Source organism: Hyaloscypha bicolor (assembly GCF_002865645.1).
Source record: "Hyaloscypha bicolor E unplaced genomic scaffold K444scaffold_56, whole genome shotgun sequence".
Lineage (NCBI taxonomy): Eukaryota > Fungi > Ascomycota > Leotiomycetes > Helotiales > Hyaloscyphaceae > Hyaloscypha > Hyaloscypha bicolor.
Genome location: NW_020194558.1, coordinates 2,170,202 through 2,196,079, shown reverse-complemented (window position 1 = coordinate 2,196,079; position 25,878 = coordinate 2,170,202). Strand labels below are relative to the sequence as shown.

Sequence of the window (25,878 nt, the reverse complement as noted above, 5' to 3'; positions counted from 1 at the left end):
AGACGATTTTCAAAACTGTGCACCTTCGTAAAGTAGCTTGGTATTTCCGTATCGAAGCAAGTTTGTGGGGACGGGACAAAGGCGAACGTTCCGCTGAAGGGGATGTTCGTTCACCCCTGGAGTCTTGTCCCATGCCAATGTTATTTTAGTTGGTTTCATGTTGCTCCTTGCAAACCTTGGAATTGTGGCTTCGATTTCTGAGTTTGCATAATTTGGACCATACCAGAGCGATCCTCTCCGTCCCGACCTCGACGGTCACCAGAGAACATGAGCTCGATACAGGAAAAGGTGCCGATTGATATAGCGATTGTTGGAGGAGGCATCGGCGGGCTTGCTCTGTCGATTGGTCTGCAGCAATATAGCCATGTCCGAGTCAAAATCTACGAGGCTGCCTCCAAGATCGCTGAGGTTGGTGGTGAGTAATTTCGACCATTTATCTGCCTCGAGAAACCAGCACGATGATTGAACCATTGTTTTGATTTCTGCCCCCGCCCCGTTTGCCAAGAAGAGTCGTAGCTGAAATGTTCTAGCTGGCGTTTTCTTTGGTGCCAATTCTATTCGTGCTATGACCCTCATCCATCCTGCTATCGGAGAAGCCTATGCCAAGATCTCGACCAGCGCCGGTTGGGAATCAAAGAGAAATATATATTTTGATTTCATCCTCGCGCATGAGCTTCATGGTTTGCCCACAGGAAGCCACATCATATCGCCCAAGGTTGCTGCGTCTGAGCGACACAGCACTGCTCACCGCGCACATTTCGTCGACGAGCTCATCAAGCTCGTGCCTGATGGCGCCGTCGCTTTTGGCAAGCGCTTGACAGACACCTCGCGAGATGAGGGCAGGATGAAGACGGTCATGAAGTTTGCTGATGGGACCTCTGCTGAGGCCGATGCGGTGATTGGATGCGATGGCATTCGATCCGTGTGTCGAGATTTTGTGCTGGGAAAAGACAATCCTGTCTCTAAGCCGGTGTTCACAGGTAAGCACGCGTATCGCGGTTTGATACCCATGGATAAAGCCATTGCCGCGATTGGGCCTGAGAAAGCCAAAAACCGCTTCATGTTCCTAGGTGTAGGCGGCCATGTCCTCGTGTTCCCCGTGGCGGAGGGCGGCGTTATGAATGTCGTTGCTTTCAGCACGACCAAGAGTGGTACTTGGGAGGGAGAATGGGTCAAGCCCATGAAACGAGCTGATTTGGCTGCTGATTTCCAGGGCTTTGGAGAGGAATGTCAGAAGATATTCTCGGTATGCCAAGCGTCACGAACATTGCCTCATGTTGAAGACTGCTGATGTTGGATTCTAGCTGATGGAGAATACCGATCACTGGGGAATATTTGACCTCTCCCCAGAAATCCCAACTTTCTCCTCCGGCCACCTTCATCTTCTTCTCCTAGGCGACAGCGCACATGCCTGCGCGCCTCATCAAGGTGCCGGTGCTGGCCAAGCGCTAGAAGACGCGCACATTCTCTCCCACATCCTGGGCGCCTGCCGCTCCCCATCCGACTTGCTTGCCGCATTTGCCGGCTATGAAAGTGTGCGCATGCCACGCACGAAGTTTGTCCAGATCTATGGCCGACGCCAGGGAGAGCTGTTGGACCTGCAGTGGGGGGATGTGGGAACCGATCTGGAGAAGTTGAAGGCGATTATTGATGTTCCCATTAGAGAGATTTGGAACTGTGACTTAGACGCTGAGCTGCAGAAGGCGCGAGTGATAATGCAGAAAAAATTAGCTGAGTTGGATGCGGAAACTCCGGTCGTGGCTTGAGTAAGCTGAAAGTGACAGAATGAATGGTGTTTGAAGCTGTTCTCTTGTGAAAGATTCTCATGGCTCACAAAGCAATCCAAGCTAGGAGCCTGTTTACTGTTTAGAAGCCGGATGCCCCCTATCCTCCAGGAAGGCATAGGCATTTAGATCGATTACGGGAGGCTCCCAAACCGTAAAATACGGTAATCGTTCAGCCTGTATATGATTTACGCTGCCACTCACATTTGTCAAGAGGAGCCATAAGCTCATGTAGTTCATGTACAACAGTCCAACTTGACTCGCCGAGTGCGGAGAGCTTCACGGGCTGGACATGCTGGGACATAATATCGACATGCTGTCGCGCTCTAGTCACAAAGAGTGATGAGCACTCGTGGCTAAGGGTGACTGGTAGTGGTGGGCATTTTCAGCGTGAGAAATGAGTAGAGTAGATTAGATTAAGGCCTGTTAATCTAATCTATTCATGAAATATTTTTATTAATCATATTCTATTCACGAATTAATTGTGCTAATCATGAATATTCATGAATACTTAGATTAATTTACACGTTACCATATCACGTGATAGGCAAGCTCCAATAGATACCCCTTTGGCTGAGCAAATCAAGTGATACTAGATTGGTCAAATAACCGGGTACTAGCGCCACTTTTTCGAGAACAATCGAACCGCTTGTAGGGGACCTCCCAGCGAAACAAAATGCGGCCCCACCTTTCGCCTCTGAGTTCGCTTCGACATAGAATTTATGCTACATCCCCCAAATCAGTTTCCAACGCATCCCAATTAAGAATATTAGATGCGCGAACATTAAAGTCACTGGGTCAAGAACAACCCTAGGAACCAAAACAGTGAAGTTCCCAGGAGCCTACACAGCAACGGATCCGTACGCAACTCCCCAATAAAACCTCGATTCTGTATGGCTAACTGGGAAAAGCGGGACCACACTCAATATACACGGCGGGACGATCCCCAATAATAACCTCAAACCATACCCCGTCCCGGGCCCCGCTCCGGTGACCTGTTAGCGAAATATTGAGGAGTGGTGCATTTGGAATAGAAGTATTGAGACGGCACGTCTGACTGGCTGGGTAAGGTCTAGCAAACATAACCTAGGCAACTTGTAGATATTTAAAATATATCAAAGTCAGCCAACCCCTCAAACTCAGAATTGTCCGTGAATCACAACATAAAAGCCCAATTCTTAACCCGAACTCCAACAGTAGCCTCCATTAGGCCTTGCAATTTTCAATAAAACCACTTCTAGCCAATATTCACTTGAAACTTCGGCATGAGACGATAGCTTTGTCATCTGTACATGGACGGTAAAGGTCTACAAAGTGCAACAAAGTATTTACTCTCTTCCTATTATATGAGATGAGAGGTTCTTTTTGTCTGAATGTAGACAGGAAAGTCTGCGAAAGGCAATGAATTCGCTTTTTCGAAGGGTTCACTCCTGTTGAAAGTGACGTTGCTATATGTCATCACACCAATTTCTCAATTCCCACACGTCACCTGAATCGTGATGTATGCGTCACCTAATTAGCTCCACGATACCATGTGCATATATACCCTCAAGTCCTTGACTTGAAGTGCCAGCTGTTATTGTCAATAAATCTCCATTCCAACAACCCCCCTCCTATCTAATCAAACGAAAGCAACTTATTATTAAGTTATCAGCGAAGAGAGTTGCTATCTACAACAAGGCTAGCTTTACTTTGCATTATAGTTAGCTCTCACTTAAGTTGACATCCCGTGTAATTATTCACCAATGAGCTGCTTTCCTTAACCGTTTCCTCGCTTTCGTTCATCATGGGATTGAGAGGGCTTGCTTAAGCCCCTTTAATCAGAACAAATGCTTATTCTGGGAACGCGCAATTATCACCCCTCTTGTTCCCCTTATGAAATACAGAAGCGTGAGTTGCACAATAAGTTCGAGTCATAGTATATGTACTCTACGAATATCTGCAGCGAACATCCGTTTCATTAATATTCACACCTGTCCTGTAAATCGTTTATCATCTCAAACATCCTTAAACAGCCCCGTTTTGCAGCAAAGATGACCGCGCCCCAATGCCCGCTAATGCAACCCCCATCAACTATGATATCCCAAACGCCATACATACATCCACATATATATCATCACCTAATCAGGTTCCCTCCCCGTAACAGTCCTCTCACTATCCATCCACCTCCTCTCCATCTTCGGTCTCTCCGCACTACGACTCCTCTCCCTTTTCCCTTTCCAATCTCCATCCTTCCCCTCATAGCCAACGTCACCAATACGCTCACTTCTCCCCTTCCCCAGCCCCACGCTCTCTCTGGGGCTTCTCAACCCCGCCTCCCTCTCCAATTTCCCCACATTCTCCACCGTCAGCTTCTGCCCTTGCTCCCTCCCTTCTCCATGAGGCGGAATCAGTCTCTCACCATGGCTACTCGCCGCCTCAACCAACTTCTCATCCCTCAACGCTGTCGCCTTCTCCTCCGCCTCCTCCCTCCTCCCAGCCCTATCTCCCTCACTCTCCGTCCCAGGAAGATTCAAACGATGCGAGTTCTGCCTCTCCTTCGTCGTCGGTCTGCTCGTCTGAATCTGTGGTGGTTCCTTTACCGGCGGACTATTACTATTCTTGCTAGATTTTCCTCCGATTTGAACTTGGCCAAAGATCGGCACAGCCGCGGACTCACAGTTATGCCCGTCGGATTCCGAACAAGCGCTTCCCTCTGAACCTGCGGCTGGAGTGCGAGGAACGCGTCTACTCGTCGCCCATCTCACCAGCATTTTCTCCAAGGTTTTGCCTTTGACGGGCTTGGCGAGGTAGTCGTCCATGCCCGCTTTCTTGCATTTTTCTCGATCGCCTTGGATGGCTGAGGCGGTCATGGCGACGATGGGAATGTTGCGGGCTGAGATGTTGTAGGGGGCGTGATGCCGGATGAGGTGGGTCGCGCGGTAGCCGTCTATGATGGGCATTTGGACGTCCATGAGGATGATGTCTGGTTTGGGGTGCGGCGGGTCGGGAGAGTCGGCTGCGGAGAGATAGTCGAGTGCTTCTTTGCCGTTCCAGACTGCGGAGACCTCGAAGCCGAGCTTGCGGATGGTTTTGAGGGCTATTTGCTGGTTGATGGCACTGATTTCTGTTAGTTGATGAATGATGGGTGTAGTGTGGGTACGACTTACTTGTCTTCAACGACCAAAATCTTGGTCTTAGCCCTCTCCTCAGGCGACAATTCGAGTTCCGTGGGTACAGGTGGAGTCATGCTAATCGAGCTTGGTTTGCGGCGCATCCTGTGAGGATCGCTAGGACTCTGTGCAGAAGGAGTTTCAACAAATTGCTCATATTCTGAGCTGTTGCAAGACACGCTCATCTCGGATTGAAGGCGGTCTGGGAGATTTCCTGCATCCATGATCGTAGCGGTTCCATTATGATACTGAGGTTTATTAAACGGGATGGAAAAGGTCGCTGTGGTGCCATTTCCCAGACTTGATTGGAGACTAATCTCCCCATGCATGAGGTCGACTAAGTTCTTGCTGATCGTCAGGCCAAGACCAGTCCCTCCGAAACGTCGAGCCGTAGAAGAATCGGCTTGGCAGAATGGCTTAAAGAGTCGCTTGCGGACTTCTTCCTCGATCCCAATACCGGTGTCCTCGACAACAAATTTAACTTCGAAAATGTCTGCTGTCTCCCTCTCTTTCACGACAGAGAACTTGACATAGCCCTCGCTGGTGAACTTGATGCTGTTCGTGAGTAGATTAGTGATGATTTGACGGACTCGGCCTGGATCACCCATCACAATGAGATCTCTGTCCAACCCCACCGCGATATTCGATTCGAAAATCAGATTCTTTCGCTCCGCAGCAAAGCCTAACATTTTGCTCACATCTCTAACTACCACAGATAGCGAGAATTGAACCTCCTCGATATCCAGGCGACCAGATTCGACTTTTGAGAAATCTAGGATGTCGTTGATGACGGTAAGAAGGCCGTTCGCAGACCGTTGTATATTCTCAGCACATACCTGTTGCTCTTCGTTGAGGTCCATGTCTGTAAGGAGTTCTGCCATTCCAATGACGCCCGCAATGGGAGTGCGAATTTCATGAGACATGTTGGCGAGAAACTGACTCTTCAATCGACTGGCTTCTCTGGCAGCTGCCTCGTTGGCGAGCAACCTCGTGTTCTCCTTCTCTTGCATCTGCAGCTCAAGCTCGCGGTCCTTGACCTCAGTCACGTCCATACTGACTCCAATCACTCCGTCTATAAAAGCATTATTTTCGTGACCCCCACTATCCTTCTTGCCAAGGACCGGAACAAATCTGGTCCTGTAATACCGAGAATCGATGCAGTGCTCCTGAACGTCCTCCATAATCTTGCCGGTCAAAATGTCCTCGATTGGCTGCAGGGCCGTAGGGACTTTGCCGTCTCTACGTGGAGCTCCAAAATTGTGAAAGACATCATAGACGTTCTTGCCGATGTATTCTTCTCCTTTATTTCCCTTGCCATTTTCGTCCCCAGAACCACCTTCACCTTCCAGATCCCAGATGAAAGCGCCTTCAAGAAGAGTGATCCTGTGATTTCTGTCGACAGAGAATAGTGTGACTTGGGCGTGACCTATGACCGACCGTAGTTGTTGACGCTAGAGAACGCTGTCAGCTTCTGTGCCTCTTGCACCTACGAAAGAGAGACTTGCCATTCTCTTGGCCGCAAATCTTGACTCAACGCCCTCATGAATATCGGTGCAGGTACCAAACCATTTTTCGATGGCGCCCGTTTGTTTGTTTCGCAGGGGGAGCGCACGCCCTAGCATCCACCTCCATTCTCCATTCTTAGCTCGACAACGATACTCGGTGCTATATGGATCTCCTGTTTTGAGGGAGTGTTGCCACCTCTTGCCTGTTGCGGGCATGTCATCTGGGTGGAATGGTAATTGCCAGCCCATTCCCAATGATTGCTCTTCTGTGAGTCCGGTATATTCATACCTTGTAACGTTAGTTGAGGACATCTCACAACGAGGAATGACCAACCATCTTTGACTAAACCAATCGTGCATGCCTTCTGGAGTTGTTGTCCATATCATCTGCGGCATACTGTCACAGATGAGTTCAAATCTCTGTTCGTCCTTCTCTTTGATCTCGTTCATTTGTTCTGTCATACTTGTAATATCTCTGCAGGTAACAACGCCGGCAAGAAACTCGCCCGAGTGCTCGTCCCTGAGAGCTTCTCCGAGACAATCGAAGACAATTCTTCGATCAGTCTCAGGATCATAAATACCAATCTTCCTGTGTTCGAAGGGTGTTTGAGTCCTTACTAACACCGAAATTGGGTATTCGGAAGGGTCTAATTTTGTTGTAAAAGTCTCATCCCACACATGCCACTTCGATACAAGATCGAATCCATCTTTTACTATTGTCAAGTCTGCACTGGGATGAAACAATCGTCTAGCCGCTCGATTGGGAATAGTCAAGCTTTCATCCTTCCACATTGCCAGAATGGGAACTTGCGTGTTGTCAAGTAAAGCATCCTTCATCATTATGGCCTTCTGCAAACTCGAAGGTGCATTTGAGAGAGTGGTTCTAGTGGGTGGGCCGAGAGGCGGAAAAGGACTCGATGACATCGAAGTATTTGTCGGACTAGCTATAGCTGAAGAGTTGCTACTCCCACCGCGGTTCGAGCTTCGACCAGAGCTAACGGACGACGGGCTGGATTGAGTTCCCGACCTCCTCGAGGTGTGCTTCGCAGCCCTTCTAACTTGTCTCGACGTTCCTCTTGAATTTGGAAGAGATGCTTGATTTGTATCAGTACTCGTAAAGGTCATCGTAAAGAACCTCTCCTCTTCAATCTCCCAGACGGTTATGATCATTTTGGCAAAAACGTGTTTGCCTGTTGGTCGTTGATCGGATCGAGCAAAACAGGAGGGTGATATGTTTTCGGAACTGATAATGACTTCCACAACAGCATCATGTACAGTTGAGCGGTTCTTGTTTGCGCTCGAGCGTCTGCTTGAGTGCTCTGCTCTTTCGGCCGTTGGAGTTACATCTCCTTCACTAAATTCCGACTCAGGTTGAAGGATATCGTGGCTCATATGCGTGCCCAAATCGTCTGCCAGACTGTCGAGAAACGAATCCCATGTTACCCATACAGGCCTTCCATCTTGAAGCATGTCGATGCCGAGTTGACCTAGCGTCTGGCCTCTGAGTCTCTCCACTCCCGGAATGCCATCATCGCTTACAGAATCCCCATCATCGTCCTCAATGCTAAGTAGTCTTCCCATGGCTTCGTTAGCCATTACCAAAGTCTTCAAGCTACTCAAGACAAGAAGTGGGTATGGTAAGTATTGCATCGCAGACATCGCTAGTTCAGTTGGCGGGGGGAACCTAGGTATGTCCAGAAGAAGAAGGCTGCTATTCCCAGAACCTCTCCTAGCAGGAGGTTGTCCTCGGCCCTTCAAGAAGCTTTCGGCCTGCAAACTCTCCAGGCCATCAATTTGGCCAGGAGGCATTTGCAAGGGTGATATCGGTCGGTCATACTCTTCGTCGATGTGTGGAGGGAAATAATCGTGGGACTCAGTGTGGCTAACCGCCGGAGGAGCGCCGTTCGGCCGAGGATCGAAAGCTGCCATGCTCTTCATCGCATCGAATTTGTGCTGTTTGTATCCTAGGGCAGAGGTAAAGAGTGAAGTTTGTCAGCCGCCTACTGCGTCATAATTGATCGAATTGGTCGTTGACGCTTATGATGCCGACTGAGCAAATCCGCGAGCTCTAACCACAGAGCCTCGTCCAGACGAACCGAAAGGGAACCTTCTTACTGTATTGTCCGACGGCTGGTAGGTACAACTTGTGGAAAGAAGTTCGAAATAATCTGAGGTGGTCCTCTCGACAGCAAGCGCCAGGATTGGCCCGATTAGAGTTTCTAATGAGGGACTAAAGACGTTAGACGTTGATCCAGAACCTCTGTGTAGAATGCGCGGCCGAGCTAGCATAGGAACAGATTAGAGATCAAATAGCCTCCAAAACTTCGCTCTCACTTTGGATGTACTGGTTTCAGAAGAGAGTTGCTTGAATCCTTGTTGTGGTAAAGAACTGGGGAGGAGTATGTTGAGGCTCTGATGTGCTATTTGAGTTGAAAGAAGATGGGTGGACCCTGAAAAGGTTCCCGCAGCACGGTGGGATTGAGAACAAGTGGAGAAAGCCAATGAGAAGTGCACTCCATGAGCAAAGAGGGGGGTCTGGGCCCAAGGGGGTGGTATTGAGGTCCGCGGTTGGGGGATACTTGACGAGATTAACTCGGTCCTCTCAGGAAACCGACCACCCTGACTTCTCCTCGAGGACTATCAACATGGCTGGGGCATTTTCTCTCCTTCGTGTCCGCACTGTCCGGCATTCCGGCCACTGCGCCGCAAGTCTTCACTGACGGCAGTGGCGCTACCACTCCCACTGCTGTGACACACGAATTGTGAGACGCCATCCAATGCGGCCAGCCATTCTTCATTGGGCGAAGGTAAACACTCATCTTCCCTACTTTTAGCTGAAGGTCTAGCTGAAAGGTCGCCCGGAGCCATGAGTTTCTGCCTTCAAACAGAGGACTTGAGGAGGTTGCTCATGAACCGTCTAGGCCGTCGGCCGCCCTCTGTCGTGCTGATCATGCGGGGATTTTCAATCAAGCTGCAGAAAGAGGAACTTCGAAGCAGTTCAGATCGTCAGGTTGTGCCAGGGTCCCCGCCCATCTCGCCAGTCAGAAAGCCGGGTCAATTCCAGGGTCCCACGCCGCCACGCGGTGGCAATGTTGGTCTTGGCAACGATTCTGATGAGAAAACACTCGCGTGGAGGTCCACCCTGGCAGCCCCACCCCTCAGGGTGACGTCGATGTGATCTGTGATCACGGGGTAGAGGTGAAGCTTCTCGCATGCGCGTAGATTCGGATGGCCCTTTTCGAAGGAAGTTTGGCTAAGCTGTCAAAGTTTAAAGAGGAGGAAAGAGCGTGGGTGAAACGAGATTGCGGAGGTCGAAAACTCAAAATCCACCCCTGTCAACCACCTCGGAGACGTCACCAACCAGCCGGCTACTCTATTCTGACAACAACAACAACAAAATGAATTCATTTCTGTGAGTATCCGCTGCGCTGCGGCCAGCTTTACATGGTCCGTGCACCGGGCTCGCTTCGCTTAATTTCAGCCAATCAGAGGGCTGTATTTCAGTCCCAAACCCCTCGATTTCTACTTCTCTTTATGAAACCTCTCAAAGCAGCTATTATATTTACATAAATGGACGTCGCACTGCTTGCACCCAGAGAAGGACGAGTGATTAGTGCTTTCTCGGCCCATATTAGATGCAATTTCGCTCATTGCAACCCTCTTTCTTGGCCGGTCCCCAAATCTCAAGCCTTTACAAGCTACACAGTACCCCCTTTTGCTCATCCTTATAAGCTCATGCGAGTTTATAGGCTCCTGATCAGCTGCCTGGCTAATCTGTAATATTCTTCTCTTTGGACAGATTTCACTGCCCCTTCCCTTAGCAACTAGCGCACCAACAAGCTGTCTCCTGAAGTCCTGCTGGCTCCTAAAGCTTATTTCCCTAGGTTCAGGAACATCGCTACATAAAGCTAGCAAATAGCAATTGATTAAAACCGTACGAAGTAGCCAGTGCTCTAGTGCTTGGTGCCCTCCTCGCTCTACGTACCGCAAACCAGCGTTCTGGGCAGTCAGGTGATCAAACTCATCAACTGCTCCCATGTGATAATTATATCCGTCCGCAATTGCAGGAATTGAAAGCACCTTTGTAGCTTGATTACCAAAGGGCATTCGTGCAGTCTTTGCTTTAGAAGAAGTCTCCTTAGGCCTCTTCCTTAGCCGTAAAACACGCTCGTCACCTGACATAAAGGAAGACATCATTAAAACAAAGGCTTGATCTTTCCACCTAACGTGACACACTTCTCCATTAGACGTATACCTGGAATACGTTTCACCCCAGGGTATTACATCCTTTCTATCCGATTTCTGAAGGTCAAGAAGCTCCTTAATAACCCCACTAGTTGTCCTGCAAGTCCCAGTAATTGCAACTCCCTGGGAGCGAGCATATTAAACAAAGCGAGTGGAAACAAAGAGATTATCAAGGTAAACGTGGTAGCCAGATCCCTTGGGAGGCTTAGGCAACCTTTTAATCAAGTACAGGACTACTGCTTGTGTTTTATTTCCCCCATTTCCCGCCTTAATCGTTCCACCAAGCTCCCTTGGAGTACGCACTCCCACAGGCCCATTTTTTTGACCAGGAATATGCCAGTTCCATACGAGTAAGAACCCCCTCTGGGCTGCCCCCCAAACCTTATATCCAGTAGGTGTAGGCTTATTTGGAACAGTAGTTGTCTCCTTTGATCGACCTTCAAATCGTACGATTATCTCATCGATTGCCAAGTCCCGTCCAGGCTTCCAAACTCCCAAATTAACCTCTTGAATGTGTGTACTTAAGGCTTCAACCTGCTCGGTAGTTTATTAGCTAGTTTCAGGTAAAAGGGACAGGGAAATGGGGGCCACCTTCTCGTACGGGCCTTGTTCCTGATTTCCATGGAATCGCACACGCATATGAAGCTCCTGGAACCTGTCCCTACTCATATAGCTTGCAATTGGGTGATCGGGAGTAAAGTCTTTCGTATTCCAGTAATCTGTGATCTCATTGCATATATATAAGGTCATATATATCCGAATTGCAAAGTAGAGATATATCTCTCCAGCACATGTTGGGTACCACTCCATTGCTCTCGCACGAGGGCACGAATCGTCCTGAGGCTCTCGCCGATACTCGTTTGTCTTCGTAACTATTAAGTCAATGATTTCTGGCGTATAGTACATAGTAAATAGCGTAATAGGGTCATCGGGGGAGGCATTCTCTGGTAGCGTGATCTCCCAATCCCAATTGGGCAATTGCATAGGGGAAAAAGTGTCCCCTTGCTTCGATATTGGTTTCGCATTAGGCCGGAGGGTCCCTTTATCGGTAGAATCAAAAATAGTATCTTCAGGCATCGTGGTTGTAGTGCAATTAATGATTTAATTAGCTTATAGACATGTAAATAAAGAATCATGGTTTTGGTGTTCCTCCGGAATAATAGTTAATCCGGTGCACGGACCATGTAAAGCTGGCCGCAGCGCAGCGGATAACCCCGGACACCCTTCCAGCATACATGCCACAACTCAAACAGGCAGGGTCACCCTTCTTTCAAGTACGGACCTTATTGGCCTCCATCACACCTCAAATTTTATGGACTAAGGCCCTCAACCTCACATACCCAAACCAATCACCACCTCCCGGACTGGCACAAACCGTCTTCAAAATCGCACAAACCTCCTTCACACACTCTTCCCTCTCTCTCTCATCCTCGATAGCACTGAGGAACTGCTTGCCCATCAACCTCAGCCACCCCTCAACACCCCCGGCATCGGCTTTCGTAGGTCGGTATTCCCTCTCAATTTTCTCAATCTTAAAGCCTCCCACGGTCTCTTCCATCATCTTCGTCATCCATACCTCATCCGGGAAGAACCAAGGGTCTGCCTCCCTCGCTTTCTCGAATCCTACCCGTCTTCCAATCACACTGAGGATCGATGTTCTCACCTGATGATTCTTAGTTAGTACTTGCTCTCTCAGTCAGTCACACTTTAAATGAGCTCTCATACCTCAGCAACATTCCCCATGCCCCCCATCTCAAAAGCAAATACCCCACCAGGCTTCAACGCATTTCTCACGCCCCGAAAGAACTGTTCACGTTTCTCCTCGGGCCTCAAGATCCAATGCATAGCCGCGTTCGAAAAACACTTATCAAAACTCCCGTCCTGGAGTTCGGGCGATAATGTCGTTGCATCTAGAACTGTTTCCATTATCAGTAGACTTCTTCAACTTGGAACCGGGATTTAGCTTACTTTCAAAAGAACAAACCTTTTCCGCAGCACTATCAGAAGCAGCAGCCTTCTTCGCGGCAGCAACCATCGCCTCACTGGCATCAACACCGTGGATCCTCCCCTCCCCTTTCTCGAGAGTCTGTGCGAATTGCACATTAAGGACCCCATCTGCTCACCCATTAATCCCCACCAATTCCCACAAGTTAGGGTGGAATTACCACCGCAACCTAAATCCAGAATCACATCATCTTGCTGCACATCCAGCCACGAAACTACTTTTCCCGCAAGCTTCGGGACGAAAGAGGCGGAGTTTTGGTATGACTGTCTGTTTATCAGTAATCTACTTTGGCAATGGAAGTCCATTCCGTTATGCATTTGGACTCACCTCCGATGACCAGCTGTCTTCTTTCTTCTGTGCCATTCTTTCGAAAAAGAGTTTCTTTCTAAATGATATACAGAAAAGGAAGTGGCAGTGATGTGTGCTTTTTTTGTAAAGTGTTAGGGAAGGGTTTATATCAGTTAATGATGGCAACAGTGGAGACGGCTAGCCTCGCTTCCGAAGTCGGAGCCTTGTTCACACTTCGATCACTCACATTCACGAGAGACCTGCTTTTTACAATTGGAATCCCGAAATTGATTGATTGCTTACTTTTCGTGTCTTGTTTGCTGAACAAGTTTAGACTTCAATGTTCTCTCCGATAACGCAGGCACCTGCAGAAGTGAAATGTGGGCAGAATGGGCAGCGGCCTTATGTGAAATATTCTGAATAAGAAACCTAACGCTTTCTAACTTAGAATAAATATGTGCAAGGTATCTAGAAATATCAATATCCGATTCATCTCTCTCCGATCTCACCCTGATCAATCAATCAATCGAGCTCCAGAAGCCGGTACTTTTCATCTCCCAGCGCATCCTCGATCCTCTGCATAACAGTCAGGACCTTCTCCTCTTCCAACCTCTGGCCCACAATTTGCACTGCGACCGGAAGGCCATGCATGGCTGTTGCGTTGTACAGTTTATAAGCTCCTTGCGCTACACCATTCAGCTTCTTGATTGAGAAGCCTGATGGCAGTTGATCGAGCGCTTTGTCCACGTGGGTTATGGGCATTATTCCACAGGTGTAATCGAGCTGTTTATGTCAGTGACTTCTCACATATAGTTCAAAAAAGACTTACAAGATTAAACAAAAACGTGTAACCGCAACTGCTAACGGCATCCTTCATCCCATCATGTGGAACAGCGGGCGTAGCATTGGGCGGGGTAATCATAAAGTCAATCTTAGCCTCTTGCTCCCACCAATCGTGAAACTTCGCCTTATACGCCTCCCTCTTCGTCACCAGCTGCCACTGCTCGTACGCAGATTTCTCCTTCCAGTCCTTAATCAAACTTGCCCAGATATCGTCTCTTCGGACATACTTCACCCATAAGTAATACATATATTTAAAAGGAGATGGTAGAGTTATGAGGAAGGACATTTGTTTCGCGCCTGGGTCTTCCCATTCTCCGGTTCGGAAAAACGATTTGAAGGTTTTGCAGCCATCAGAGTTTAGGAGTTGGGAGGCGATGACGAGGGCTTCGTACGGAGAGGGTGGGTCAACGTCGATGATCTCGTGGCCCTCTTTTTGGAGAGCCGCGACGACCTCGTCAACTGCTCTGGCGCAGGCTGGACTTGGATCAACGACACCGTCTGTCCTGAGAACACCGATTCGGAACTTCTTTTTCTCTTGATATTCCTTGGCGATGTCGTCTCTCCAAGTGATCGGGTGGACAGAGTGGTCGTATTTCCAGGGCTTCATGCTAATCATGGATTTTGTAAAGTAAGATAGATCTCCCAGTGTCCTAGTCATGGGACTAAACACACTCGGGATACCTTCTTGACCAGGCATACTCGTAACCATTCCATTTTTTGGCCACCGCCCAGTCGAGCATCTTAAACTGTAAATCCCCGAGAAATGGGCCGGTACTCTGACACTTCCAGCAACATCTAAATGTTCTAGTCAGTCTGGTACAATCAACTTCTCACAAGTCAACATACCAGAACCAATACCAATTCTTCCACCACCAGCAGCCAATAACGCAGCCTCACCTCCCGTCGACCCACCGGGGGAGTATTTGTTGTTATGCGGATTCGTGCACCGGCCCCAAACATCATTCGTACTCTCAAAGCTCAGCAGGGTAATCGGCAAGTTCGTCTTCACATAAGGCACCGCGCCGGCATCCTTCAATATTCGCACCATCGTGCCATCTTTCTCGCCCTTATTTCCCACATTGCTGCTATAGCCCACACTTGTATCATAGCCTCCAACCACAATACTATCCTTCAAACTGATCGGTATCCCCGCAAGAGGACCCTTGAAATTTATGCTGGAGTCTGTGGTCCATTTTTCCGCAGTGGAGATCATGATTTCGGTCAGGCAGTTTGTTTTTTGGTGGGCCTTTAGGGCTGCTTTTCCGTAGGCGCGGAGAATGTCGATGGGCTGCAGGACTTGCTTGTGCACGTCTTGAACCAGCTCTTCGATTGGTTTTGAGAGAACAGAGCGATCGGAAGAAGTGAAGGAGTCACGGTAGCTGGTGAGATCTGCTATTCTTTGGGCGCGCTCTGTTTGCTTGAATTTGCTGTAGACATGTTAGAAGATGTACATTCCGGGGAAACGCGGGGTAGGGTTTACTAACCAGTCGCGGTGGTGCTGGAAGTAATCTAGTGGGTAGACCATTTTGTCTATGCGTTTATTTTCAATTTCTCGAGCGGGACAGAGGTAAAATGTAAAAAGAGCAAAAGCGCCCCAAAAATGGGGAAGTGAAGACTTTTAAGTAGTTGAGAAGCCCCTCGTGCCCTGCCCCCCAGAATTCCGCAGCTATGCGCGATACCGAGTGGACTTTCCTTATTTGTCCTAGCGTGCTTCGCTTCCTCCTTACGGTATCTCGGCCTCTCCCACCTTTCAGGCCAACGTCCACGTTTTAGCTCCGCTCGCTCAGTCACCAAGCTCCATACCCCGCAATGAAAATGATACTTATATCTGCTCTATAAACCCTTCACCATGCTTTCCCCATCCTCATCCCACTCGACTCCCCGTGTTACCAACGACGTATTCGAAGAGCCACTCCATGAATACGGCTCTGGACCACCAGCCCACCTGATGGACTCGAACACCGACAACCTCCTCATCTGTACTGCATGCGGAACACAATTCGACATCGAGGACCGCAATATCTTGAAGCGATGTCGGATCTGTGACGACCCGCGGCAATTTGTACCTCCTACTGGTCAAGCGTTCACCACTCTCTCTGAACTCAAAAAGGCTGGCCATGTGAACAAACGCAAACCCCTCGACGGAGACGATCGATTCTGGTCCATATGGACGGAACCAAAATTTGCTATTGGGCAGCGAGCAATACTGATAAAAACTCCTCATGGGAATGTACTGTGGGATTGCATTACGTATTTGGATATGGAGACGATTGAGTGGATTAATAGTCTTGGAGGCCTGGCGGCGATTGTGATAAGTCATCCGCATTATTATAGCACGCATCTTGACTGGGCGGAGACCTTTGATTGCCCTGTTTATCTGAGTTGGGAGGATAAGGCGTGGTTGAATCGGATGGATCCGCTTGGGAAGGCGAGGACGTTTATTGAGGGTACGGAAGAGGAGATTGAAGTGCGGGGTGAGAAGACTGGTGTGAAGGCGCTGAAGTTGGGTGGGCACTTCCCAGGCAGTTTGTGCGTTTTGGCGGATGGGAGGTTGCTAGTTGCTGATACGTTGGTTACAATACCAGCCGGGTTAGGAGATTGGAGTTTGGGGCCTGCTGGGAGTGAGGATGCAAGACCCGAGGGGATGAATACTTATAGTTTTATGTGGAGTATTCCGAATATGGTCCCGCTTTCTGTGGAGGAGATTGGGGGGATGTGGGAAGTGTTGAAGAATTATGAGTTTTCGAGTACGCACGGGGCGTTCGTGGGAACTGAGGTGCGAGATGGAGGTGGTGGCTCGAAGAAAACAGTGAAGCAGAGAGTGCTTGAGAGCATGCAAATCCAGGTGAAACGGATGGGATGGACGGAGCATGGGTTTCTGAAAGAAACATGAGATGACTCGTCAATGAAGTCATGATCCCATATGTCTCGAATTTTGTACAAATACGTGTGCCCTAGAAAGTAATTTTACAATGAATGTCCCCAAAGGATGTGGGACTTTTAGGCAAAGTATCATTACTCGAGGCAGTCGCGAGCAACGCCTGTTAGCCCTGCCAAGCCCTGAGTCCCGAATGATACAAGCCAATGATCAATGCTCGCTCGACGAAGTACCGCAAAAATATCGACCTCGAGAATAATAAGCGAACCCCCTCTTCCCCCAATCCAGAAGATGCCAAAATACCTTGGGGCAGTTGTCCACACCCAGCGCCGTCCGGAAATGCTCCCCCATATACTCCTCTTCCATTGTTCTTCATGTACACCACTTCCGTCCGATTGAAACCCAACTCAAAATACCTCCCAACTCGAATTGAACCCGGTAGAGCTCATGGGCAGCACATTCGCTTTGCACAGCGGGATATTCCTCACACCACCTGAAGAAATGGCCTTCCCCGGCGCCGTGCATGCATATGCTTTCCTTCGTCATCATAACTCATTGTCTCGTCCGTCCGTTGTCCGTTCATTCATCGCGGTCGTTTTGCATTCATGCTCTCATCGTATTCCCAATGCCTCTTCAGCCCTCCCTCATACACACTCGCCACAGATTCCTGCCACATGCTAGGACTGACAAAAGACGGGATCGGCGCTCCGGAGTATTGCTGCGGAGGAATGGAATGGGAAGCTGGCTGTACGTTGGGGTTTGCAATGGCCTGTAGCTCCGGTAGAGTCGGGATTTCTTGTGCACCTGAAACGGCTAGTTTTAGAGGGGTTGCTTGAGGAGCGGAGGTGCTCTGAGCAGGGTTCGTACCAAAAGTCGTGTTCCATTGGCTAGAGTCTCATTAATTTTGTGGAAAGGGGAAGAAGAAGAGGGAGCTTACTCAAAGATTCTTGACGGGTTCCACGTTGACGGATCAGTCATTGGGACCCCGGATGTTATGGGCGGTTGCGGAGCTCGTTGACCGGTGGCCATCATTACCAGTGACTGTACAGCAGGAGAGTCACTCTTATTGTCCACACCTCCGGCTGAGATAGGCGGTGAAATAGGGTGGGCTGTGTAACTGACTTGTTGTGGGGCATGTTGTTGCTCCAAGTTTTGTGATCCATGCGTGCTCCCCTGGCGATACTGCACATTGGCCCGTGAAGGAGAGGTATGGACAGGCGCACCCGGACTCCCATATGGAAAAGTGGGCTTGAGAACGAATGGCTTTCTGATGTCGGCAGAAAAGGCCTCCCGTAGCGCATCGATCTGCTGTTGCATGTCAGGCATTGGCCAGGAGCTAGAACATTTCTCTAGTATTCTCATATGCCGAGTAAAATATTCGCGAGCGTCGGAGTTGAGGTCTGGATCTGGTGAAGTGAGTGCGACCTATTTGATGTTTAGCCTTGCAGAAAGGGAGAACTAGATCTCACACGCAGAATACATACCAGATGGAGAACAGTGCAGGTTAGGACACAGTAAATTGTGAAATTTATGCCTCTCTGCATGCATAGAAGCCCGGTCATTCCAAACGACTGAAGGATGCCTTCCTGCAGTCTGCAGAGTAATTTCGCTGACGAGTAACAGATCATCATGTGATGCTTCCAACCTCCATCTATGTTCGTGGGCTCCATAAAGGTGAGCTGAGGTCGGTGGAGCATAATTATACTCAGGTAGTAGTACGAATGCAGATTTCCGATGAAGTGGGATGGTAGCCAAGGTGGTGATCCGTCTGGAGGAAATGTGATTTGCAAATCGCCGGGTAGATCGTTCATCCAAGACTCAAAAGATGGATTCAACTGCACAAAGTCTGGATCGATTCCCCATTCCTTCTTTTTCTTAATTCGTGCATAGACGTTGTTCATTCGTCTGACATTTCGAACGACCCGGGAGAAGTAAGTAAAGTTGCGTGTGTTGTGGAATTCTCCCTCGTCGCCTCCCATCGAAGGGCGAGGTATGCTGAGGTCAACGGATTCCATATCTACAGACAGATCCGTTCGTCCTATTCTAAGGTCAGTTGCCCATTCCCATGTGAGGGGTTATGCCATACCTTGAGGGGATCCAATCATTAGTTCGCAGACAAAAATCGTTTGCCAGATTCGAGTTTTTGTTATGCAGTCGGCAAGTTCAGACCCGCACGGCCGCCCCGCTTTGTGCTCTTCAAAATGCTCATCCAATCCAAGGTCCTTTGCCATCTGCACACACGACACGACCGTCATCCAAGATCGAAAATAGTAACCTCGTTTTGGTGCTGACTCTCGAGCCTTCAGAACGATGAGCATCGCTTGAAGGGTACTCAACCGTGGCACGTCCATGAAAGAATCGGCGTGTTCTATTGAGAATATCAGTTTCAAGCTCATGTAGACCCGCTGCTGGACTCACTCGATGCAAGAGCTAACCACTGCTGTCCTTGTGCGGGCTCATCAGCTAACCGTCCGGCTATAGCGAAGATGGCTTCCAAAATGAGGGGTGAGATTGCTTCTCGGTTGGTATGCCATTGCTGATAAAAGAGAGCTTTGTTGATGACTGGGACGTATGGATGAACATTCATAAAATACATGTCGAAGTAGTGCAAGGCAGTCTCGTCGTCTGGCATTAGCTCTGGCGGTATTCTTACTTTGAGATCTGGACCTGACAAATTCGGCGGCAAAACGTGCTTGTACTCGTCGAGATCCTCAAATGCTGGTTCTTCGACTAAAGTTTTTGTTCTGCTTTTGTTATTTAAGTAGGGAGCTGTAGATAGTTAGATTTTAGGTACTTTGAATATGCTCCAGGTGCCTACCAGTGCCAGCTTCGTTCATTCTCAACTCGCCGAGCAAATCGGCCAAATTTTGTTGTCCGTACTGGTCCTGCTCGTATGTTTCGGGGGTATCTGGGTGAGAAGAGTGTTGATGTTGTAGCGGTGGTGTTGGAAAGACACCCTGTGGAGTGTAGTGCTGATGTTGATCGATGACACTAACTGGCGTCTGCATGTTATTATAATGCATGCCGTGCTGACTGTGGCTGGAAGATGGTTCGCCATAGGATCCTGGTTGATAGACTCCAACGGGGTCCGGATATGAAACTTGTTGCGTATAGATTGGAGGGATGCTCTTGTGCGGACCGGCCATTTGCTGTTGCATCGCGACCTGCTGGTGGTACTCGTCGTCGCCGCTTCCACCACTATCATACCCCACTCTCTCGGGTTCATAGGTCTGGGGATTCGAACCAAAGTCGCGATCGTTATAGCTGACTGTCGGAGGCACGCAATGCAACTTTAGTCGAATACATGCTGAACATGGCCAGGTGTTGGTAGTGGCCGCATCGCACTTTATTTTTCTCCGCCTACAGCCTTCGCAGGCTCTCATCACTAGGGTCTATTAGAACTTGTACTCAGACAACTTCCTGCTTTAGAACATACCCTTCAAACGTTTATGTCTATTGTGCTCGTCCACAAATACATAATCTGTAGTCCCAAGTTAGAAGTTGTTTGTAGATATATCGAGGAGATATCGAGGAAGCGCACTCTTTTGGTTCTCTCTCTGCCCAAAGTTGTTCGGTGTAAATGTGAAGCTCTGCATCTGTGAGCTTTGTGGGAGCAGCACTCTTTGAGTTCCTGGGTCTCCAACCATTGTGCCGGATGTGATGCGATGCCCAGCGGGAACCTCCAAAGTCCGAGATGAAGTACAAGACGCTGGTCACGGCTCCAAGTGACCCGGAGGAAGGTTTTGAGGGTCCTTAGTAAGCTGACCGAGTAAAGAAACAACAATGGCTGTTGTGAAAATGGAGATGCGGAAACAATTTAACTTTAAGAGCTCGGTAATGATCCGAGGACTTTCCTAGCTGTGATGATACGGGACCTGGGATAACTTTTAGCAGAGCCACGAAGACGAGTCGTCAGACTAATCAATAACAAAATCCTTGGGCATAGAAACCGCATAAGGCGATCAGGGCAGGCATACCTTTATCTTGGAACGGGGGTGCGTGGAGGGTTGTAGGGTTGTACCAAACGTCACAGCCCGCATTAGTACACAATAGTTCAAGCCGCCAGCCAGCTTATCCACGAACGGCAGATTGATTGTTTCTGAGATGATGAGATGGTCTGGCAATCATGCGCCTCGGTGGGAGAATACGTCGAAATCCAAGAAAGACAGAGGGGGTGCAAGTCGACGGTACTCTGTGGGACGCGCTTCAGCGCATGACAAACAGGAGGAGAAGACCAGAACTTTGGCTATGTAGCGTCAAGACTGTCAAGATTCGCAAAAGCCGTGCAGGAGGAGGAGCGGAAGGGATTGTCTGGGGGTGCCAAATCCGCTAGGTGCGTGGATTTCTGGAAGCCCTTCCAAGCTAGCTCGTGGTAAGGGTACCGTACTGTACGGTATCGTATCGTATCCCCTGTCGAGCAGTCCAGGATATGACAAGGGGGGCCGGTGGTCTTATGCCCCTCTTCATGAAGAGGCGCACGTTGAAGATTTCAGTGGATCTAATTCCCCAGAGCCCTGACCCGGACAGCGGGACGTTGCGAAGTCTCAAGAAGGAAAGAACTTCTTCACGTGCTAGAATATTATTATTCTTTCGACGTCGTGGTTCGTAGCCGAGGAGACCGCTGTGAGGTCTCGGGGGCAAATACTACCTCCCGCGAGTAAGTTCCTCTGGGCTTTCCTGACAGAGCAGCGAGAAGCGTGATGTGTCCACAGATGAGAACCCACGGAAAGGGGCAGCGTGCTATTTCGAGATGTTTGGAACGAGCGATCCTGTTGGGGCTCGGATTGCCAGAAGAATTTGGGGTTTCTATAATTATAGTGGCAGCCAGAGGTGTTGAGGCTGAACTGAAACCAGAGGCGATGAATTATCCCACAGGGTGTCGTCGCGATGTGCACTCGTCCTCGCTGTCGTACGTGCTTCGTCGGCCATGAAATTGGGGATTATGTTCTCTGCAGTAGGCAGTGCCCACTACTTGACCTAAGCGCAGCCTTGCCGCTGTCAAATCAGGTATTTTTGCGAAAGCGTACACCCTCCTCGCGTGGACTGAAGTACGAAAGGTACCTCGGGTTCAACCCACTACCCGACGTGGGTTAACGTGTTTTGAAGCTGAACGATCTATCCCGACCAGGACACCGCGGGGTCCTGGCGCCCGCCACCGCCACTACTGTAAGTTCTGAGACCTGACCCGCCGTCACAAACAAAATTCCTGAACAGCCGGAGAACCAGGCTACCAGGGAGAGGCCAGAAAAGAACCGCGGCGCAACAAGGGAGAAGCCATACAACGTAACAGCCGCCAGATGGTGGGTGGCAGAGTGGCACTCCGCATCCGCATCCGCATCCCGGAAACTGGGCTCAGAGCAACTCCCGAAGTATGTCCAGCTGGGAGCAAAGACATTTGCGCCGTTCTCTCGACTCGCCAAACCGCGAGCTCCTGTTACACAAACGCGGTGCCACCCTTGTTTCTTGTAATCCGACAAACTTTGCCCCGTAATGCTATCACAACTTCGAAAAACGCCGCAGACGCCGCAGCAAACGGCAGGCTGATTCCCGAAGATATGCCATCCAGCGTCTCCAGTCCAGGGAACAGGGAATGTTCGCGCGGGAGAACAGTAAGTGTTTCTGTTTTCCATGCATTAATGTTGTGCCGCAGTTCGTGTGACGCGGGTTGCGTCGCGGGAAGCTTGGATGGAGACTTTGCTCGTGGGAACAAACCAGATCTTCATGACTTTGATATCACGAGGTGAGGCAATCGTAGATCATCATCTTGGTTGTTTGATGAGCCGCCCAGCCCTTTCCCCTTATTTCTTCGCCCCGAGAGCCGGAACCTTTCTAACTCGATATGTAACGAAATCCGTCCATGAGAATTTTAAGTTGATGGACGGGAAGACTAGCGTGAGCCTGAACTCTGTCTGCCGTCTGGCTTCTTCCTTTCTGGAACGGAAACAAGGGGTGAAGCTCTTGGGATCGGATCGAGTGGCGCTTTGGCAGGTGGTCCCTCCACATACGTTCGTAATTTGGCTTGCTGCTGGATCAGGGGATGGCTCACGCGCTCCTTGTTGGGCGTTTCCAAATGATGGGACGCAAGTCCCTGCGGCGTTCGTCTCTCCTCTTCAGTATACTTCGGAATTACTACCAACAGTAAGATCACTAGATCAATCAAAGCAAACTATCAAGCTGCGGCCGGGCCCAGGCCAGGAGGACGCCGCAACCTTGGGACGATGAGATGCGCGAGGCTGAACAGGAGCGAGAAGACAAAAGCAGAAGATTTAATCTTGCATGATACAATTGAGGAAGCGGCAACGAGCCTTGAGTTTTAAGAGAAGCAGTTTCAACTTGACTATGGTGCACTTGCATTCTTGTCAATCATTTTTTCAAAAAATCATCTCCATCCCACCTCAGCCTTGTAGGCTTTGAAGTTGAGTGCCTCAGGCACCACTAGTAACTCTTTTTAGCGGAGCTTATCGATAACGTCGCATTTTCTGGATCTCCACAAAATTTCCAGTTTCAAAATATCAACCCATCAACAGGCTGCAATTCAAAGAAAGAACCCGCACATAAAACCCGGCTCTGCAACCACTCATCCTGATCCTAAATATCGGACATTGCGACACTTCAAGATCTGTGCAGCGCTCCTCGACCTTCCTCCGCCTCACTCGTCGGCCCTCGCCCCTGAACCTTCACCATGGGTTTGGACAATGAAAATCCTCTGATACTGAGTGCTTCCGAGCTTCCCACACGCAAACAGAGACGCAAGAACAAAGAGGCATCTTCGAAGCAGCATATAGTTAAGGATCTGTTGAATGCGAAGCTTTGCTCTGCGGACCCTTTCGACTTGTCAGACCTTTCTAACAGCGACTCTGATGATTCAGTGGAGCCGATTGACGAAATGGAAATCTACGGTAAGCTTTCTCCGCTGGAAGGTTTTCACCTGGTTGCAAGCTTCAGTTTCCTGTCTATTGAGCTATGTTTAGTAGCAAGTGGCGTTATTATACTTTGCAGGTTTCAGCCCCGTTGTTTTAAACAATGTCATGCATGTTTTTGCTGCTCTTGTCGACGCAACTGGAGAGAATGGGGTTTTGTCGATCTGACGACTGATGTTTCATAGACCTTATTGCCCCAATTTCTGATCCCGAACGTAAGCATCGGCTTCCCCTTAATTATGTGGAATTTGACACCTCTGACGCGGTCCCACCCAGACCCTCTCTCACTGGAATCTCTTGGGGTCGTCAAGCTTCAAGACGTGCATCTTCTTTCTCCGAACGATCTGACCAATCCTGCGGCTCTCTCACGCGTTCTCGTCGAGTTGACCCCTACTGTTTCGCACTGTTCCCTCGCAACGGTCATTGGTCTTGGCGTGCGTGTCCGTCTGGAACAAGCTCTACCCCCAAGTTATCGGGTGGAGGTGAAGATAAAGAAAAATACCCATAGTCAGGCAGAGGAGGTTAATAAGCAATTGGCCGACAAGGAACGTGTTGCGGCCGCTCTTGAGAACGAGAACCTCATGAGCATCTTGAGAACGATGATGAAGCCTTGCCTCGAGTGAGAGATCTCCCCATGTACATAGCCTCGTCATTCTTTCAGCATAAGCGCGCGTTTGTCTTCCCCCCTGCATTGTGGTTCACGAAATACAGAGTTTGTGAACACGAACACCGCTGCACCACCGATTAGTGCTAGTGCTTGGATTTGGTGCTTGGAATTATCCACAGGTCGTTTTGACCACTGACTGTGGGACAGGCACCCTGGCTGCCGCAATCGCCATCCTGCTGCAGAGAGAATATTCCATTCATGCAGCTGGCCCTGCACCATGTGTCTTCGTTAAACAACACGTCCTTGGCACATTCCACTTTTTACTTAGTTGTATTCTTCAGCGATCGAGATCGCCACACCCGTCGATGGCCCTGATTCCTAAAAATGCCTCGAACATGCAACTTTACCCGCATTCAACGTCTTTTTTCAAAATCTAATGAAATCAGCCAACTGCCGACACCCTAGAGTTCCGGGCAACAAACAGCCTACTAGGAGTTGCTCTCTTTCCCAGTCACAATGTAGGGATGCGAAAATGACATAATTTAGGACTTGATTTTCGTAATAATAAGATAATCACCAGGACTTGATTATGTTGATATTTTATAGGCGATAGTGTCATGTGACTTAGAGCTAGTTAGATCGCTCCATAACTAGCGCGTTTTCGTGTTTCCCCAAACCTTCCAGCTTCATAGCGCAGCACCATCAACTGTGCACCCAATTCAGCCTAATTATCTTAAATCCTCTACCAAAATGCTGGCTGATAACGTCCGAAGCTTCAAAGAAAAGAAGCATATCAATCCATGAGATTTCTCCTTCCACGTGACGATGTATGCATGAATTATACGTGATTTATGCGGTTCTTTATGCAGTACGCAATTGAGGACTTGATTATCATATAATTACGCTGGAATTGATTATTATATCACACAAATAATTACAAATCTCACATCCCTACCACCATGATTTGGACCCACCTCGTCTCCAGAGTTGTAAATGGTCACCTCGTGCGGTAACTCAAAAGAACTCTCCCCTCCCTCTGCAGCCCTGGTAGTTGGAGCTCCACGGGCCACAAGCGGAAGCATTCTTCACATCGGCCATCTCGGCTGAATCGCGCACGACTTTCTGCACTTTCAGGGCTTCCATGCCATCCATGCCATCCAGTCCATGATGCCACACTCCACATGCTGAGTGCCCTGTTCCCCCACCGGGGCCTCGGCGAAGAAATGAAATTGCTGGTAACAGTGGTAAGGCGTCCTTACGCGGCCCCTCCCACATGGAAGTCTCCGGCCTAACCCCCTCTCCACCAGCTGCAAGCTCATCGATGATCGAAAGGATCGAATGAATAATACCAGGGGCGCACGCCCCCGGCCTATATCCCCACGATTCTATCGACCGGGATGACGCCTTTCGCTCACGACCTCGCGTCGTCGGAAACGAAACGGTACGGACACAAGATAAGCATAACACTAACTCCTCAAGGCTAACACATATCGCATTTAATCATCCGTCGACCCGACTTCTCATCTCATCTCACAAGGAATCGGCTATCGAATCATCCCACGTGTGGGCCATCCCCTTTCCCGGGACTTGGGCAATCTTAAAACGGCCTCCTTATGACGCGGCATAAACATTTGGATGATTTGGTAATCTC

General features: G+C 49.3%; 9 protein-coding genes across 9 annotated transcripts; 4 read left to right on the top strand and 5 right to left on the bottom strand.

Annotated features, from left to right (window-relative positions):
* Positions 1-266: 266 nt before the first annotated feature.
* K444DRAFT_652235 (FAD/NAD(P)-binding domain-containing protein) lies at positions 267-1,825 on the top strand (the record flags this gene model as incomplete). The annotated part of the gene is made up of 3 exons (XM_024885774.1): positions 267-415; positions 531-1,246; positions 1,305-1,825. Coding segments are annotated over 3 exons (1,327 nt in total), but the record flags the coding sequence as incomplete, so codon positions are not given.
* A 1,861-nt stretch (positions 1,826-3,686) lies between these two features.
* On the bottom strand, positions 3,687-8,597 carry K444DRAFT_611796 (uncharacterized protein). Its single transcript, XM_024880010.1, has 4 exons — positions 6,776-8,597; positions 6,442-6,730; positions 4,934-6,387; positions 3,687-4,883 (listed from the first exon to the last, which is right to left on the bottom strand). Exons 1-4 carry the CDS (start codon positions 8,368-8,370, stop codon positions 3,905-3,907), a joined length of 4,317 nt encoding a protein of 1,438 aa, XP_024738445.1. The 5' UTR covers positions 8,371-8,597; the 3' UTR covers positions 3,687-3,904.
* Positions 8,598-11,136: 2,539 nt separating this feature from the next.
* Positions 11,137-11,355, bottom strand: K444DRAFT_611794 (uncharacterized protein; the record flags this gene model as incomplete). Its single annotated transcript, XM_024880009.1, has 2 exons — positions 11,137-11,220; positions 11,278-11,355. Coding segments are annotated over 2 exons (162 nt in total), but the record flags the coding sequence as incomplete, so codon positions are not given.
* Positions 11,356-11,912: 557 nt separating this feature from the next.
* K444DRAFT_611790 (uncharacterized protein) lies at positions 11,913-12,952 on the bottom strand. The gene is made up of 3 exons (XM_024880008.1): positions 12,655-12,952; positions 12,412-12,602; positions 11,913-12,349 (listed from the first exon to the last, which is right to left on the bottom strand). The coding sequence occupies exons 1-3, from the start codon at positions 12,719-12,721 to the stop codon at positions 11,990-11,992; spliced, it is 618 nt and encodes a 205-aa protein (XP_024738443.1). The 5' UTR covers positions 12,722-12,952; the 3' UTR covers positions 11,913-11,989.
* Positions 12,953-13,254: 302 nt separating this feature from the next.
* Positions 13,255-15,435, bottom strand: K444DRAFT_559642 (amidase signature enzyme). The gene is made up of 4 exons (XM_024876875.1): positions 15,307-15,435; positions 14,669-15,249; positions 13,809-14,617; positions 13,255-13,762 (listed from the first exon to the last, which is right to left on the bottom strand). Exons 1-4 carry the CDS (start codon positions 15,345-15,347, stop codon positions 13,502-13,504), a joined length of 1,692 nt encoding a protein of 563 aa, XP_024738442.1. The 5' UTR covers positions 15,348-15,435; the 3' UTR covers positions 13,255-13,501.
* Positions 15,436-15,770: 335 nt separating this feature from the next.
* On the top strand, positions 15,771-16,715 carry K444DRAFT_527115 (uncharacterized protein; the record flags this gene model as incomplete). Its single annotated transcript, XM_024874610.1, has 1 exon — positions 15,771-16,715. The coding sequence occupies one exon, from the start codon at positions 15,771-15,773 to the stop codon at positions 16,713-16,715; it is 945 nt and encodes a 314-aa protein (XP_024738441.1).
* Positions 16,716-17,283: 568 nt separating this feature from the next.
* Positions 17,284-20,347, bottom strand: K444DRAFT_642553 (uncharacterized protein; the record flags this gene model as incomplete). The annotated part of the gene is made up of 8 exons (XM_024884753.1): positions 17,284-17,587; positions 17,638-18,125; positions 18,185-18,738; positions 18,787-19,068; positions 19,119-19,469; positions 19,519-20,085; positions 20,137-20,181; positions 20,242-20,347. 8 exons carry the CDS (start codon positions 20,345-20,347, stop codon positions 17,284-17,286), a joined length of 2,697 nt encoding a protein of 898 aa, XP_024738440.1.
* Positions 20,348-21,400: 1,053 nt separating this feature from the next.
* K444DRAFT_662582 (uncharacterized protein) lies at positions 21,401-23,043 on the top strand (the record flags this gene model as incomplete). Its single annotated transcript, XM_024886720.1, has 6 exons — positions 21,401-21,609; positions 21,688-21,757; positions 21,807-21,866; positions 21,915-22,069; positions 22,221-22,309; positions 22,351-23,043. The coding sequence occupies 6 exons, from the start codon at positions 21,401-21,403 to the stop codon at positions 22,920-22,922; spliced, it is 1,155 nt and encodes a 384-aa protein (XP_024738439.1). The 3' UTR covers positions 22,923-23,043.
* A 146-nt stretch (positions 23,044-23,189) lies between these two features.
* K444DRAFT_611785 (uncharacterized protein) lies at positions 23,190-24,700 on the top strand. The gene is made up of 3 exons (XM_024880007.1): positions 23,190-23,599; positions 23,806-23,835; positions 23,897-24,700. Exons 1-3 carry the CDS (start codon positions 23,383-23,385, stop codon positions 24,241-24,243), a joined length of 594 nt encoding a protein of 197 aa, XP_024738438.1. The 5' UTR covers positions 23,190-23,382; the 3' UTR covers positions 24,244-24,700.
* Positions 24,701-25,878: the final 1,178 nt, after the last annotated feature.